We start from the raw sequence: 16797 nt of genomic DNA on the forward strand, positions 1-16797 counted from the left end.
GTGCTTGCTTGCTCTCTCAAAATAAACTTTAAAAAAAAAAAAAAAGAAAGAGTTGTGTGGCGGGTCGGGGGGTGGGTGGGGAGGCAACTAGATGGCTCAAACGGTTAAGCGTCTGACTTGGATCAGGTGATGATCTCATGGTTCGTGGGTTCGAGCCCCAGGTCAGGCTCTGTGCTGACACCTCAGAGCCTGGAGCCTGCTTCCGATTCTGTGTCTCCCTCTCTCTCTGCTCATCCCCAACTCATCCTTGCTCTCTCTCTCTCTCAAAAATAAATAAACATTAAAAAAAAAAAAAGTTGGTCTATTTTAGAGACACATACTAAAATATTTAAGAGTAAAAGGATATCTAAAAATATAATCCAGGAGGGTATAGCATAAATGAAACAGGACTATGAGTTGTAACTGTTGAACTTGAGGGTTCATTATACTAGTGTACCTATTTTTGCATTTGTTTAAACTTTTCAACACACACACACACACACACACACACACACAAACAGATGGATGTTAGTGCAAACTCCTGACTGAATTCAAACGTAGCCAGTGACAATGGTCAGAAAGTATCTGCAGCCTTATGGGTTCACAGATAGTTCTAGCAAGGAAACAAATGCAATGAAATTAATGGAGGACACTGACATGGTCCTCAAGTTAAATTTAAAAATGCTGGTTTCCAGGGCACCTGGGTGGCTCAGTCGGTTAAGCGTCTGACTTGGGCTCAGGTCACGATCTCACCATCCGGGAGTTTGAGCCCTGTGTCAGGTTCTGTGCCGACAGCTCAGAGTCTGGAGCCTGCTTTGGATTCTGTGTCCCCCTCTCTCTCTGCCCCTTCCCTGCTAGCACTCTCTGGCTCTCAAAAAGAAAATAAAAACATAAAAAAATTTTTTTTTTAAATGCTGATTTCCTACTTTGCATGTAGTAAAAGCTGTTTACATTTCTAGATCTGAGATAAAAGTTGTGATAAGTGCTGTCTGCAGAGCTCAGCAGTTTGATGTGTGTGTTTGCGCGTGTGTAAGTTCATGCACGTATACACAAATGTTAGCATTCCATCATCAAATTGGAAATGTACTGACAAACTCAATAAAGTCGGGTGGAAAGGAAAGCCACAGGTACTTACCCGCACTGCACTCCTGGGCTACTAGGTTGAGCACTTCGACAGCTGCGGGACACTGTTGTATGAATTCTTCACAAAACAAGCTGTCTTCTAAAAGCTGGGCCATGACCAGGCATGCTCTTAATGTTAAAAGATTTACAATATTTCAAGGTCATCAATGTTCATTCTCTAACAAGTTAACTGTGAAAAGCATTTCAATCAATTCTGTCCCGTAATTTACAAAAAGATTCACACTCCCCATTCCTCTTGCTTTTTTTTTTCCATGCTCCCCTGAGCTGGAGTGGTCTAACTTTCCTTGTGCCCCACAGTAACTGCTGACACTGCCGACAAGCAGAGAGGGGGAAAGCGGTTGCCATCTCTCCTAAATGCAGACACAGAGTGCCACGTGAGAAATCAGCATCATCTCTTAACAATGCTTCCTCATCTGTGCTCCTCGGGCAGTATTAGTGTTCTGGGAACGAGAGGGACCCAAACGCTTGGAAAATCTGTATGCTGATCTGTCACCTACTTCAAAATGCAACTTAGAACCTTCTAAGAAGTCCCATCGCCAAAAGAGAAACTTGTTGACGTTGTTTTGTGCCAAATAAATGCATTCGCAAGAAAACACTACTCTTCCTTCTGACACCAACAGTTGAGGGCGTTCTAGTTTTCTCATCATGGGTTTGGAAAGCGACAGACCAGATGTATGCTAATGCGGCCCAACCCATTTACACAAGGTAGAGTGGCAGAAGGATTCCCGGGACAGAACAAAGTACTTTTACCAAAGCAGAGCGGTGGAGCCGTAAGCACACTTTCCATAGACCACATCTTGATGGCTTACTTATTTTCTTAGGGGAACAGCTAAAGTGTTTCAAAGTGTAGAAATTACACAATGCAACAGAACTTGCAGAAATTGGGGAATGCGACAAAAAGGTAGTCAACAAAGCTCAAGACAACGGTCTCCGTTCTCACGTTGGCATGGACTTCACCTGTGGACCCACTAAGCCGGGAGTGGAGTCCCCCCGCCCCGCCTCTGTGGCCCGGGTGCTCACCTTGTTCTTATTTCAGCCAGGAGCCGAACGACTGCCATCACAGGAGCTGACCCATCTCCTGTTGCAGGAAGTGAGGTATGAATAGAGAGACTTCCCTCCTGAGGAAGCAACATGGACTGGACTGCCTGTACTACCTTCTCAGTAATGGACAGTTTATGAAGAGGCAGTGCCTGATGGTGGTGGGGGGGGGGGGGCATGGCAGAAAGTTAAATTCAAGTAGTTAGTTTATAAGAAATGAGGGCATTATTATCTGGAGTTAATTCTCACAATTTCAGTTAAAAAAATAAAATCACCATACAGAAAATAGCAAACTAGACCAAAACAATTAAAAATATAACACACTGTGGAATATTCCTAACCAAAGAGATGAATCTCGTCACCTAGGTGAAATTTTCACATAAATGTTACTATTAAATAATTATGCCCAATACATAAATATACATCCCAAGTAGCATTTAAGATAACCAGGTATTTGTGCCTCTGCCCTATGAATGTGCATATTGCTCATTACGGTATGGTTACCATTTGCAGTGACATGTGATAATGCATTTAAAAATCACCTTACCTCTGATCTTGGAACACAAAGTCTAGACAATGGAATAGTCAATGTGTCTGACGCTTGCGAAGTCTTTCTACAGTCTATGGGTGGGAATCTGACTGTAGCTATACCTTCCTGTTCATTGATAGAAGCCACTACTCCGATGCTTCCTGATATTCCTCTACCTAAAACCTAGAGACAACGATGGGTTAGAACTGCCGACCAGCAACGATGGTGTTCATAACGCTCTCATGTGACAGGTGGGGAGGAGCAAATTCGCAGCTGTTGTCAGTTGGCATTACAAGAATGCAGGAATTACTGCATGTTTATTACAATGCAGGTACCATGCACTGAATGGGAGTTAAAATAATAGAGGCCCTAAAATCTGTGTCAAGGTCATCACAAGATGACAGACTCTCAAACTCCCAACTCTAAAATATTAGTGACACCATAGGACACAAGTATTATAGTTAACATTATATAATACTGTACTAACATTTAAGTAATCTGTAGCACAGTGTGGATTAGAATTCGTGAGTTTCTCAGATTCCTTGTTTAGCTCAAAAGAACAAGGATCTTTGTCCATTCGGGTGGATGATGCCATCTTACAGATGATCAATTAATCAATGGATGCAGTGACTTGGGGAGAGCAGTGACTTGGGAAACGCTGGCTGGTTACCTGAACCTCAGACCCTATCTTGATGGTCTCTTTGAATCCTCCGAGAGCACACAGTGCAGCGACAGCCTGGCGGGCGATTCTCTGAAGTTTGGCGAGTTTCCTGCCACTGCTGCTGCCGTTTTCCAGAATGCTCTCTGCGTATTTCCCCAACTGTGGAATGTACATCAGCGCACGAGACAGAACCTACATTGAAAAAGCAGCCATGTAGTAGTAGTTAAAGCTTTAGTCATTTTTGACACTAAGAGTGATGAAGTGTCTGTAACAGTGCCTGGCTCCCGTGTCCCGAAGGAACTTCGGTTATGGGAGGGATGAAGTAACTACGAGGTATGACCATTGACTGATGCCGTATCTGCCTTATAGAATTAGGACTGCACACACACAACCTCAGCATATGGGACAAACACTGTGTTAACAGAACGAAAGCAAAATCTTAACCTGATGGAAAACCATCACAGCATACTGCCTACATCTCAATACCCACTTTCTTTGAGGACGTGCTATAAGGCACTCACTTGAAAAATGACAGTGGGAAAATGGGAATTGATTACAGATCCCCAGATTTTAGGAAACTAGACTTCTGTTTGTAGTGATGAATTACTGATAGAGCAGTCTGGGGGTATAAATCACAGGGACCTCCTCAGGACTTAGTAAATACACGTAACAAATCCAATAAACCAAGGCTGTGTGATTTCCTAGTGTCAGTACCAATCAAACACAAGCAAAGAGAAACAAGGAGTTCCGTTCTTTCCCTGAGAATACAGTCCGGTCTTCTGCAAAATTAGAACTGGCAGCGACAGGGGACATAGATTAACAGAGGTGAAACCACTAAACCAAAGCAAATATGTGGTGTTGGTGGGGGTGGGAGAACAGCTAACCAGTCTATCTGGCCAATTTGGGAAATCTCTCTTTACTAGAATATGACCCTTGCTAGGCAGGATTCAAATGCTGAAACAGAACACAAACTTCCTCCTTGCTTCCTCGATGAGGGAGTGACACCGTGCTAACCTTTTCTGCTGTTGTGGTCCATATCTGAGCAGCATTTGACTCGGGTGCCATCAGCAAGCTATGAAGCAAGGCAATCACCTCTGCGGCCATGCTGTTTGCCACGTGCCCGCTGATGAAGGGTCGGACGGGGTCAGTCCTGCAAGCGTCAGGAGGGAAAGGGTCAATGCCCAGGGATGGTTAAGAATGCAGATGGGGGGGCTTTTAGGGTTATCATCAGATGGAAAAATTTTCTAATCATACAGGAAAAAGTGCATTCATTGAGAAAAAGAGATGCTAAATTATCATCAGGAAAAGAAAAATCACTTCATTCATATTCCTTCCAGTAGCTGAAGAATCCTCTGAAACAACACACCTCAACCTTGAACCGCGTAAACCATCAGGATTGAGGGAAGACGCCTAATTCCTGGCTTGAAAGAAGAGCACACCTTGCAGACTTGTTGGAGGCAACACTCACTCCTCTCTACTCCTTAGAGGTTATTGTATACAGTTGGGCTGGTGGGAAGTATCGTTTGGAAGAAACAGAGGCAGTAAGACCCGAGTTTACTAATGCTCAGAAAAGCCATAGCTGGTGTTCCTGGTGGCGGCCTTTCTCAGAAATACAACCCTCTGGCTAAAGCTGCCCACTTGGCCAGCAGTGCCACCCTATTCACCCGCCACAACCTCGGCTGGGTATTTTAAGCCCTCAGTCCTCGTTTTCTGGCAGGTCGAGGGGATGACAGACGATAAAAACCCAAACCACAAGTCCATTACAAAGTAGCTCTGAAAAAAACGTGGACAGGGAAAGACTACCTTGCGAGCTCCGAGTTCCTCTCTCGGCAAATGGAGGTCTGGGCGGTTTTCTTCTTGTCGCCTGTGGACAGTCCGCTCACAGTCTCTGGGTTGATGGACTCTACAGGTGGCCCAACGCTGACGATGAGGCCAGACTGTGCCCACTTGGTTGCCTTCCGAAGAGCGGCTGCGGCCTCTTCTGTAATCACTTCACAGCAGCCGCCCTGGAGGGAGGTTTGAGACAGTCACCACACTCAGCTTCCTTACCTGTTAAAGCCTGCTTCCCAGTTACCAAGGCAACCCAGGCTCATTTCTAAAAATTCACATGTCAAAATACTATGTGTAGAAAGTTAATTTCCCATAAACATCCCATGTCCTCACCCAGTCACACAATTGTTAGTCCTCTAGATTTCTTTCCATGCAGTTTTTTTTTTTTTTTTTTAATATTTATCCGTTTTTGAGAGAGGAGAGACAGAGCATGAGTGGTGGAGGGGCAGAGAGAGAGGGAGACACAGAATCCGAAGCAGGCTCCAGGCCCTGAGCGGTCAGCACAGAGTCCAACGTGGGACTCGAACCCACGAACCATGAGATCATGACCTGAGCTGAAGTCGGACACTTAACCAACTGAGCCAGCCAGGTGCCCCTATTTCCATGCAAATTTTGGCATACATAATCATGGATCTTACTTCACACAGTTTTCTATTTATTTTTATCAGTTAATAAAAATATCATGTGTTTTGATATCAGTATATACAGATCTACCCAGCTCTTTATATAGTTGTATGGTATTTCGTTGTATGCATATAATTTAAATTTTTAAATTAAAAAAAAACCTGAGGTATAATTGACACATAACAATTGTTTAATCAATCCCGTATTTAGGGGTATACAGATTCTACTTTGTTTTCTTATCAACAGAACATGAAGAACATGGTTGTATCGAGATACTTGAGAAGGACTATTTACTCTCATCTTGACCGCAACGGGTATTCTCAATCTTAACTTCGTGTGACAGATGAAAAAGGATAGATTACTATTTTTAATCCTTTGTTGTGTAATTTGTAAATGTGGGCATATTTTTCTATTTTTTATGAGCTATGCGTCTTTATTTCTTATCTATTACTCTTCTAACCTTTCACATGTGATCCCTTTTAAAGTATTATTAGGCTACAAAACTTCATTTTTTATTTCTTACTCTTAGAGTGAGAGAGAGCATGTGTGCAACGGGTGAGAGGGGCAGAGGGAGAGACAGAATTGTAAGCAGGCTCCACACTCAGCATGGAGCCCAATGCAGGGCTCGATCCCATGATTGTGGTATCATGACCCAAGCCAAAATCAAGAGCCAAAATCAAGAGTTGGACGGTCAACTGACTAAGCCACCCAGGTGTCCTGCAGTTTTAGGCTGCAAAACTTTTTTTTTAATGTTTATTTTTGACAGAGAGAGACAGAGGGCAAGTGGGGGAGGTGTAGAGATAGGGAGACACAGAATCCAAAGCAGGCTCTAGGCTCTGAACTGTCAGCAAGGGTCTAACGCGGGCTCAAACCCACAGACTGTGAGATCATGACCTGAGCTGAAGTCAGACACTTAGGCAACTGAGCCACCCAGGTGCCCATAGGCTGCACAACTTTCTTAACAGAACTAAGAAAAAACTTCTAGGTCAAAACCAAGAGGTCTCTTTTATATTTTAACATTAATGACAAATTGATTCTAACTAGTTCTCTTGGAAACAGCTTCAGTTAAGCCAGTAACTTCGATTTCTCACCCTGCCTCCTTGTGGTAACTTGAAATTTTTTTTTTTTTTTTTTTAAGTGTCTCTTGAAAACCGAAAGCATGGTAAGTGCCCTTCAATCGTGGGTCTTGTCAGGGCAAATATTTCCGTATCGGGTTTACCTTCGTCATGTCTCGATCCATTTTCACAACTTTCTCCATGTTGGCGCCAGTGCCAAGTCGGAAGGGCCGTCCTTCGGAGCTACTAGAAGGGAAGGCAGAGAGAGGGGGCCATCTTACGGGCAAGGTCAAGGTGGCACTGCATGCCCGTGGGGCAACCTAGTGCTGGTCGGAGCTGAACAAACTCGAGACTCTGAACCTATGATCCCAAGAAGGCCTGGGAGGCACTCGGGAAGTGATCTAAATCCCAAAGTGAGGGGACTTTAACTGCAGCATGAATTGGATGCCTTGGTGTGAATGACTGGATGTTTCTGATAACTCAGCTTCCTCTGCCTCTCCGAACATTCCTTCACCAAATTTGCACTCTAAAATCCTGCAAAGCCCAAGAATGCTTCTTGGTGATTTCCGCATCTAGCAGGACCTGCCTGGCCCTATTGGTTCATACCGTAGCCCAGGAGTGCTTCCAGCTGCCATGACGGCAGACAAGGGACCAATTATGAGGAGGACACCATCATCCAATCATTTATCTGGAGAAAAAAGTCTTCCACCTGAGACATACACAGGCGTCCTCAACTCCCTCGTGTGCTGTGGTAGGCCTTCCCATTGCCTGGGCTCCCACTAACAGGGCCCCGGAGGTCTGTAATCTTTGGACAGTAAGTATATTTGTACTTTCCCGTTGAGCAATCATACCATTCACCTTCAGTGAATTAAAGTTTTAAAAAGTTTCTCTTATTTCTCTACCTCACAGTCAATGGTATCCTTAAACTGACCAATGGCTGAAAGATGCCAATAACTAAAACCAGCCTGTGTTATTCCTTCTCGAAGCCCAAATCACACCGCAGACTCTCCACTGAGCACAAACAATACATTCTCAACAGGGCTTTTGCTCTCTGTTGGGTCTGAAGAAACAGTACCGAGTCATGGATAACAGCTTGTACTCTGCGGTCAGAGGCCTGCGTCTGTGATTCAGCTCTGCCTCAGTTTCTCCACTGTAACAACAGGGATGACAGGAATAGTGGTTGCTTCTTAGGTTTGTCAAGAGGGTGGAGATAGTTGATGTACATAAGGGGCTTACAGAGTCTGAGGACACAGAGCTATTACAATCATCAGTTACCTCAGTAATGGCTGGAGAACCTCATGGGACGACTGGTCTTCCCGCTTGTGGATAAAGATAGACAGCTTGCCATCCACTGCTTCACTCTCTTCTCCAGGATCTTTATCTCCTTTTAAGGAACTCTTGGGACTGGTTTTCGTCAACGTAGTGTCAGGTTCAGAAGCAGTTGGAGAGAGAACTGTCTGACATCCTTTGAAAGCAAACAGAAAAATCACAATGTTATTTGTGCAGCTCCCCGGCACAGGGCAAGCTCAGATTTTGGAGTCTCTCTTCCTCCCTCTCCCTTCTCCTCCTCTCTCATCATAGGAGGCACAGCGGCAGCTACAGGTGATAGACCGTGGAAAGCTCAGTCTGGCCTGCCCCGGGAAGTGGGTGCCACAGCGCCCTGCTGGGACCAGGAGCTGCTCACCTGGGACCACGTAATCTGCCAGCTTTGCTAAGAGCAATGAGGCTATCTTGGACGCTGGGTCGCTGGGATCCTCCTGCTCACTGTTTAGGGAGGGAACGGAGTAGCTCCACGGTGGGAGCTCCACGTTGCCACAGTCTTCCACGCTCATCAGCGGGAGCGCCGCCCGGCACAGCTGAAGAATGATAAGGACGAGCTTTGGAGATGGGCGCTGGTCAAGCAGCAGGGAGAGGAGTTTGGACACACAAGCTGGCTGGCTCAGGATGGCTTTACCTATGTGACTCCTGGAAAGAGGGAAGAAAAGGCGCACGACACTGGGCATGTTGGTCTGTAGAAGTTCAGACGTGAGAGTTCCCTAAACGAGGACGAACAAACAGATTCACGAGGAAGACTCACATTCAGCATTGTGTTTTTATAAAGGAGATCTGAATCTGAGCTTTTCTGTAAATATCTAATGAAGGCTCACAAGCGACCACTCAAAAAGAAACATTTCTGAGCAGTTGCTGATGCCCAATGTTTACTTAATTGCGATGCTACAGTTCAGCATGATTCACAGGGCACTACGACTCTGAAATCCAAACTAGGAGACTTTCCATTTAACCTTTTATTCCTTTTTAAGGAGTGCTTCAAGACCAAAGATACCACACAGTATTGTATAAGCCTCAACAGTCTGCAATCTGTCCCAGGTGAACCTGTGACATCTGAGAAGAAAACCAAGTCGAGCAGAAACCAAAGAACAGCAGCCTTATGTAGACAAGCTGCTGTGGACCTCACCACTCACCCAGGATGTTATCAACCAACCACCCCTGCCGCCCCCCCCCCCCCCCCGCAGATTATCTTCTTTCTGAAGACACAGTATGAGAACATGAGTCAATTACAGGTCCTGACTGATTATTCTTTACCTTGCTATATATAATGAGGGTAAGGATTTGGGGTTACTTAATGCAACTGTTATCTACTTGAAAGGCTAGCAGCTGTTGCCAGCAAAACATTAAAGTAAATGATATCATTTTATAATGTAGATATTCACCTAAATAACCCTCACACTTTGGAACTACTATTTTTCCAATGCTTTTCTTCTCTATTGTTCTTGAAGCAGGAGCAGGTCAGAATGGCCTCATAATTTAGATGTTTCAAAGACAATCACCACCCAAAGGAACCCCAATCATTCAAGAAGAAAGCCACTTTCTCCCACAGCTCCGGCTGGGCCTTCCATACCTTGAGAGATCATTGAGAAGACTAAGGACATCCTGGAGGGCATCGTTCCCGGCGGCCTGGTTGCCACAGCACTCAGTTGCTCGGGCAAGATGGTTGGTGAGAAGGCTGGACACCTGACGGGCCAGCCCTGAGTGCACGGCCTCTGTGGAGCCACCTACAGAGTTTAAAAAAAAAAAAGAAAGAAAGAAAAGAAAAAGGAAAAAAAATAAAAGAAAAGAAAAAGCAAGGTGAGAACCTAAGGAAGCCATGGCGAGCCTGCAGGCATGGTGAATCCTCCCTCTCAGCCTCCCTGCATTAAAGCCCTCCTCTTGCCCAATCTCTTCTCTAACCTACTCAGTATTCCATTAGCTACCAAAATAAACCGAACAGAATTCACACAAAACTAAGGAACATATTTTGATTAATAGGGAAGAATCACCATTTTCTTCCTGTGATGAAAACCTGTTGATTTTTATTTTGTTTTGAAAAAAATTTTTTAACATTCATTTTTGAGAGACAGAGTGTGAGCAGAGGAAGGACACAGAGAGAGGGAGACACAGAATCCGAAGCAGGCTCCAGGCTCTGAGCTGTCAGCACAGAACCCGATGTGGGACTTGAACTCACAAACCTTGAGATCATGACCTGAGCTGAAGCTGGATGCTTAACTGCCTGAGCCACCCAGGTGCCCCTAAGTTTTTTTTTTTTTTTTTTTTTTTTTTTTTAAGTAGGCTCCACACCCAGCGTGGAGTCCACCATGGGGCTTGAACTCCCGACCCTGAGATCAAGACCTGAGCTGAGATCAAGAGTCAGACACTTAACTGACTGAACCACCCAGGTGCCCCGAAAACCTGTTGATTTTTAAAACTCCCTAGGGGCGCCTGGGTGGCGCAGTCGGTTAAGCGTCCGACTTCAGCCAGGTCACGATCTCACAGTCCGTGAGTTCGAGCCCCGCGTCGGGCTCTGGGCTGATGGCTCGGAGCCTGGAGCCTGTTTCTGATTCTGTGTCTCCCTCTCTCTCTGCCCCTCCCCCGTTCATGCTCTGTCTCTCTCTGTCCCAAAAATAAATAAACGTTGAAAAAAAAAAAAAATTAAAACTCCCACCCTACCTCTCCTCAAACACAATTAAACACCTTTTGGGATCTTTCCATTTTCACTGTAGATCCAAAGGCCCTTCCCCGCACCAAGCAGCTCTTGTAAAAAGCCACACAAATTAGCTGTCATTTCCTCAACTTTCTATGCTGTCTTGGATCCCTGTGCCTACACACACAGTTTCTGTGCTCCCTCTGCACTTCACATGCACCTAAAATATGGCACTGATCACACTGTAATCATTTGTTCATTGGTCCATTTCCCCCACTGCACCCTATTTCTTAAGAGTAAGAGCAGTCAAAGTCTTGTTCATCTTACGCCTGGCTCTCGACAATAAAGTGCACAGTGAATTAATAAATAGAGAAGTCAACAAGCTGTATACGCAGGCCTGGGATATTATGGGATATTCAACTTCACTTTTTCAACTGGATTGGTAAAAACAGAATTTGGAAACGGCACTTGAAAATGCAACTAAACCATTTCATAAGAGTATTTATTTGGAGACTGTTAGCAGAATTGACAAAAAGGAAATGAGGTATCTTTTCAATTTCCTGGCTTACTGTACTCTTTCAGGTGATGATCATTCCCCATCCCCCCACCTCCCCAGCCACAGCTTTACTGAGGTATGACTGACAAATACAAGTCGTATACAATTTAGGTGGTTCAATGTGCATTTTTTAGAAGGTCTACATGATTATAGATATAGATATGTATATATACTCTGAAAGGATTACGGCAATCTAGTTAATGTATCCACCAGCTCACTAATTACCTGTGTGTGTGTGTTTGTGTGTGTGTGTAGAACTTATTCACTTTGTAACTGGAAGTTTGACCCTCTGACCTACATCTTCCCATTTCCCCCTCCTCCTAAAATTCTTAGCAGCCACCATTCTACTCCTGGTTTCTAGGAGTTTGGCTTTTTTCTTTTTTACTTAAAAAATTTTTTTTAATGTTTATTATTTTTGAGAGAGAGAGAGAGAGGGAGAGACAGAGAGAGAGAGACAGAGTGCAAGTCAGGCAGGTGTAGAGAGAGGGAGACACAGAATCTGAAGCAGTCTCCAGGCTCTGAGCTGTCAGCACAGAGCCCGACATGGGGCTCGAACTCACAGAATGTGAGATCATGACCTGAGCTGAAGTCAGATGCTCAACCGACTGAGCCACCCAGGCGCCCCACAGGAGTTTGGCTTTTTTAGATTTCACATATAAGCAAGATCATTCAGTACTTGTCTTTCTGTGTCTGGCTTATTTCATTTAGCACAATGCCCTCGAGGCTATTATTTAACGTCAGTGTAGCCATAAATTTCCAGAGAACCATGCTGACGAAGAGGCTCTCCTGAAATCATTAATTGATTAAACCCATAATTAAATAAACACATCAACAGAAGAAATCAATGAATTCTAAAACAGGATCCTGCTTCTTACCTTCTTCTTTTTCCCACTCAACGCAGCGGTTGGCAAGCACCTGGAACGCTGCCCAGGCCATGGTGGCTACCTTCTGTTTCTTGGTTTGTTTCTCACTGGAGCCGGACTCCGTCTGACTGCTCAAGCTACACAGTCGGTCCATGAGCTGCACAAGGCCACTGCGAACCAGGCACTTCTCTTCACTCCTGGGCCAGGCAGGAAGGGTACATGAAATAAACATAACTGACCAACCCTCAGGTTGGTTATCAAGGGGCAGAAAACATGCCAGTATCATTCTTTACCGCCACATATAACCAAACACAAAAGTACTTCTTTACGGTGAGGATTTCCTTCATAAATAAGAAATTTCAAGTTCTGGCTTGTTCATATAGAACAGCCAAGTAAAAACAGAAGGTTGCTATAACAGAAAAAAAGTTGTATATTTTATCACGAGGGGATTCATAAGGGTACTGAGAAAATAAATGTGCATTTGCAAAAAAATTTTTGCTGAACATATTAAATAATTTCCTAGAGGCCTTTTTCTTTCCTTCAAACCTCTACTTTTTGACCATGTGATATAATCCCTATTGGCCGCTTTTGATCATGTAGGAATTCAATAATATGGAATTTACATAGAAACGCTAGGTGTCTGTCAGGAGGTAAACTCATTTAATCACAGTGATAGTGTCACTGGATAATCAAAGCAAAAAAAACCCCAGGGAATTTTTTAATTTAGAAGTATTTTTATTTAAGCAACTACACTGCAATGCAATTCACCCACAGTAAAAAGCCTTGCTTACCTGGTGTAAGGTATGGTACACAAGAGTCCGATGCTATTTGCACATGCGATAGGGTAACGAGCACACAGAGAAACCACAGAGGTCATGGTCTCGCCAAAGGCTTCCTGGACCTGCTCGACCATCCCACCACAGGTTAATTCTTCAATTCTAGGAAACAGAACCAAAGTGCAGGCTTCCTGAGCCATGGCAAGTGACCGTGAACATAAGAGCAGGCACGTTCTGAGAAATCCAAGAGTGTCTAGATGAATCCCGAACTGAAGGGATGTTAGAGATCACCAGTGTTTCCCAGACTGCAGGACCACAGAAGACTGTTAGGCAGCATTTCTTAAGTTGCCTCAAACACAATGCCCATGCTCTAGAGAAGTCTGGGGAATCCTAGGCTAAGTCAAGTCAAGCAGGGTTCTCTACTGTAGGACTACTCGGAGCCTTACAAGGTTAAGGTCCACAATAACTCTAAGAGCAAGAGAATGGCACCCAACATTTCCCAAACGTATTTAATAATGAAACCATTTGAAACAGGCCTGCAATATCCTATGCAGCACTGAATTCTGTAAACGTAATTGTACTCATGAGAAAATCAAGGCCCAAATAGATTAGCTAAGTGTCCTTGTCAAGTTCACACTGTGATTATTAGCAGAGTATGAGAATCCAATTGATATGAACTAAGACTTTCCCAGTGTAAAAACACAACCTGGGGGTGATTCTACAGCAATTAATATTAGTTGAAAACTGGAACTATCCGGATTCATCTACAAAGATAGGCCATAGAATACTGTTTATAATAACAAAAATAAATAAAACCTAAGGTTGAAAAGTAGGGATTGAGCCATAAATAAAGGTTCGGGAATACGATGCAGTGGCTACACAGCCACTAGAGACATACAGGAGGGATCTATGGTTAGAATAAAGACAGAACAAAAACACTAGAGTGTTAACAGGTTTTATCTTGAGATGCTGGATTTACAGGTGATTTTCTACTTTACACTTCGGGATTTTCTGCATTTTTTCAAATGTTTGATCTATGACATTAACCATTGACGGAAAAAGGAATAATGCTGCCAGGGTTGTGGAGCAATTATTCTGGATGGGGCGCCAGGGTGGCTCAGTCGGTGAAGCGTCCGACTTGGGCTCAGGTCATGATCTCGCGGTCCGTGGGTTCGAGCCCCAGGTCGGGCTCTGTGCTGACAGCTCAGAGCCTGGAGCCTGTTTCAGATTCTGTGTCTCCCTCTCTGACCCTCCCCCATTCATGCTCTGTCTCTGTCTCAAAAATAAATAAATGTTAAAAAAAAAAAATGGATAAGAAAAATTATTCTGGAAGTAAGCTGTGGTAGCCAGTGCTACTCACTGTGCCTTGTGGCTTCCCTTTGGTTGGATGAGCATGTGACCAGCCTGGCCAATAAGCCAGAGCTCTGACAAGGGGACGGACAGCTTTTGAGACAGCGGTCGCCTCCTCTACTGGGCTCCTGGGAGTATCACGGGCTGGGGCGCACCTGCGCTGGACATGAGCAAGCACTGAAGTTTTGTTTTGTAAACACGGAGATTTGGGAGGGTTTTGCTTCCAAAGAATAACTTGGCCTCTCCTGATGGACACAGAAATTTCTCAAGATATTCATGCGAGCTCTTGCTAGTTAACACATTTTGCTCCAGCCACTGACCCCTGCTTATTGGCCAGAACTCTTCAAAGAGCTGTCAGGAGACACAAGCAGCCCCAAGCATCTACTCTAGGACCTGTAGACAAATGCCTTTTCTATTTCTATCTGAAGATCTTTGAAGCCCAGTAGGGAACAGTATAGAAAAACTCCTCACAAATACAAAATGTTCTTCAAAGTTCTTATCTACGACTAGGTTTTTAGAAATTAATTTCGCCAAGGGGCGCCTGGGTGGCTCAGGTCACGATCTCGAGGTTTGTGACATCGAGCCCTGCATCGGGCTCTGTGCTGACAACTCAGAGCCTGGAGTCTGCTTCGGATACTGTGTCTCCCGCTCTCTACCCTTCCCCCATTGGCACGTGCTCTCTCAAAAATAAACATTAAAAAACAAATTTTAAAAGAAATTGATCCAGTAAAATAAGCACAAAAGTACACAAAAATATAGGTGTAAGAATGTTACTACATCACTGCTATTAATGCAAAAATAAAACAGAAAAAATGAAGGAGAGTAAGAGAAAATGAACCATGTGTCCACCAGAAGGGGATGAGTTAAATAAGACAGAGCCATCCATATAACAGAGGTCCATGAAGTTCTTAAAAATGATAAAGCAGGGGCGCCTGGGTGGCTCAGCCAGTTAAGCATCTGACTCTGGATTTTGGCTCAGGTCATGCATCTCACGGTCTGTGGGATCGAGCCCCATGTTGGGCTCTGCGCTGACAGTGCAGTCTTCTTGGGATTCTCTCTCTCTCTCTGCCCCTCCCCACTCATGCAGGTGCTTTCTCTCTCTAAAAACAAACTTTAAAAAGAAACTATAAAGTTGGGCGCCTGGGTGGCTCAGTTGGTTAAGCATCGGACTTTGTCTCAGGTCATGATCTCACAGTTCGTGAGCTCGAGCCCCGTGTCAGGCTCTGTGCTGACGGCTCGGAGCCTGGAGCCTGATGCGGATTCTGTGCCTCCCATTCTCTGCCCCTCCCCCCCTTAAAAAATAAACATTAAAAAAATGTTTTTTAACTATAAAGCAGATCTTGAAGTAATGACATGAGAAGAGATATATCCAACATATATGAGCAAAACAATTCTCATGGCAGTGTTCTATTGTAGTATAATATAATCTGAATTAAGGGGAAAAAAATCACACACATACATACTTCTGTGCACAAGGAGAAACAGCCATTTATGTGTGTGTAGTTGATACAACAAGCTCTTAGTTAACAGGGTGGAATTCAGAAGAGGAGGAATAAAGGGACTTTTACTTTGTTACACATGCTGCAATTGTTAAAAAAAATTGTGAAATGCTTTTACAAAAATAAAAATAAAGATATTGTTTTAGGGGAAAACGTTCGCAAATACCCGTCTAAAATATGGCCTCATGAATAATCTTTGGAATGCCTCTTGCACACTCCAGACAGGATGGTATGAACTAATAGAAACAACTGACCTGGGTCCTCCCTGAAGGACCATCGTCACTGGACCCACGAGGTGCGTCACACCCCCGACGCGCACAGCAGCCGTCAGCAATTCCCGCATGTGCACTAGGGCCTGCTTGCGAGTATTTCCCCTCCGCCACCTCGTCTGTGCAGCCAAAAGAAAGCTGCTGCTGGACACCTGAAACGCATGAGAAGGAAGTCCACCTGACTCTTGCTGACTGCCACAGGCCCCCATGCCATTAGGTGGTATTCCTCTGTATTCAGCAAAATGGACATACAGCTTGGTCAGGGTTGGTGCCGATGAAAGCAAACAGCTGCCCCAGCAGGACACTGTAGGTGGGCTTGTCCCTGCTGTCCTCGATGGCCAGTGACTGCAGGAGTGTGAAGGAGCTGCTGCGGTGGCTGGTCACATGGCGCCGCCTATGGGAAAGCAAAATAGCGCTAGATCACAAAACCAGAAATTCAGGGAGCGGGTTTTGATGACTGTCTTCAGCTCACGTGGGAATCCAACCTTGGCCATTAGTCATTTACCTCTGATTTGCTCGAGTAAATTCCAAATCTTCATTACCAATCATTTCCAGGTCAGAAGGAGCCGACATGCTGCGAAGAAAAACAGGCTGTCGCACAGCATGAGATATCACCTTTGTTTCTGAAGCTGATTTACAAGCTGAAACAGAAAGCAATAAAAAGGTT

General features: G+C 44.5%; 1 protein-coding gene across 6 annotated transcripts in view; it reads right to left on the reverse strand.

Annotated features, from left to right (window-relative positions):
- The window catches only part of HECTD4 (HECT domain E3 ubiquitin protein ligase 4), a 190841-nt gene that overhangs the window by 52029 nt on the left and 122015 nt on the right, over positions 1-16797 (reverse strand). For 5 of the 6 annotated variants that reach the window (XM_086681734.1, XM_086681732.1, XM_086681733.1 and 2 more), the window contains exons 30-44: positions 16636-16771; positions 16383-16524; positions 16116-16282; positions 13028-13174; positions 12249-12433; positions 9759-9912; positions 8544-8824; positions 8135-8324; positions 7024-7105; positions 5154-5356; positions 4365-4500; positions 3360-3542; positions 2708-2872; positions 2143-2312; positions 1115-1230 (exon numbers count right to left, since the gene is read on the reverse strand). In XM_086681734.1, coding sequence (XP_086537860.1) covers positions 1115-1230; positions 2143-2312; positions 2708-2872; positions 3360-3542; positions 4365-4500; positions 5154-5356; positions 7024-7105; positions 8135-8324; positions 8544-8824; positions 9759-9912; positions 12249-12433; positions 13028-13174; positions 16116-16282; positions 16383-16524; positions 16636-16771 — 2457 coding nt within the window. Of the gene's footprint in view, positions 1-1114; positions 1231-2142; positions 2313-2707; positions 2873-3359; positions 3543-4364; positions 4501-5153; positions 5357-7023; positions 7106-7934; positions 8010-8134; positions 8325-8543; positions 8825-9758; positions 9913-12248; positions 12434-13027; positions 13175-16115; positions 16283-16382; positions 16525-16635; positions 16772-16797 lie in introns of all 6 variants that reach the window. The other variant, XM_086681735.1, reaches the window with a different exon arrangement.

The sequence above is a fragment of the Puma concolor genome, chromosome D3 (genome assembly GCF_028749965.1).
Source record: "Puma concolor isolate L17-30 chromosome D3, mPumCon1.1.hap2, whole genome shotgun sequence".
NCBI lineage: Eukaryota > Metazoa > Chordata > Mammalia > Carnivora > Felidae > Puma > Puma concolor.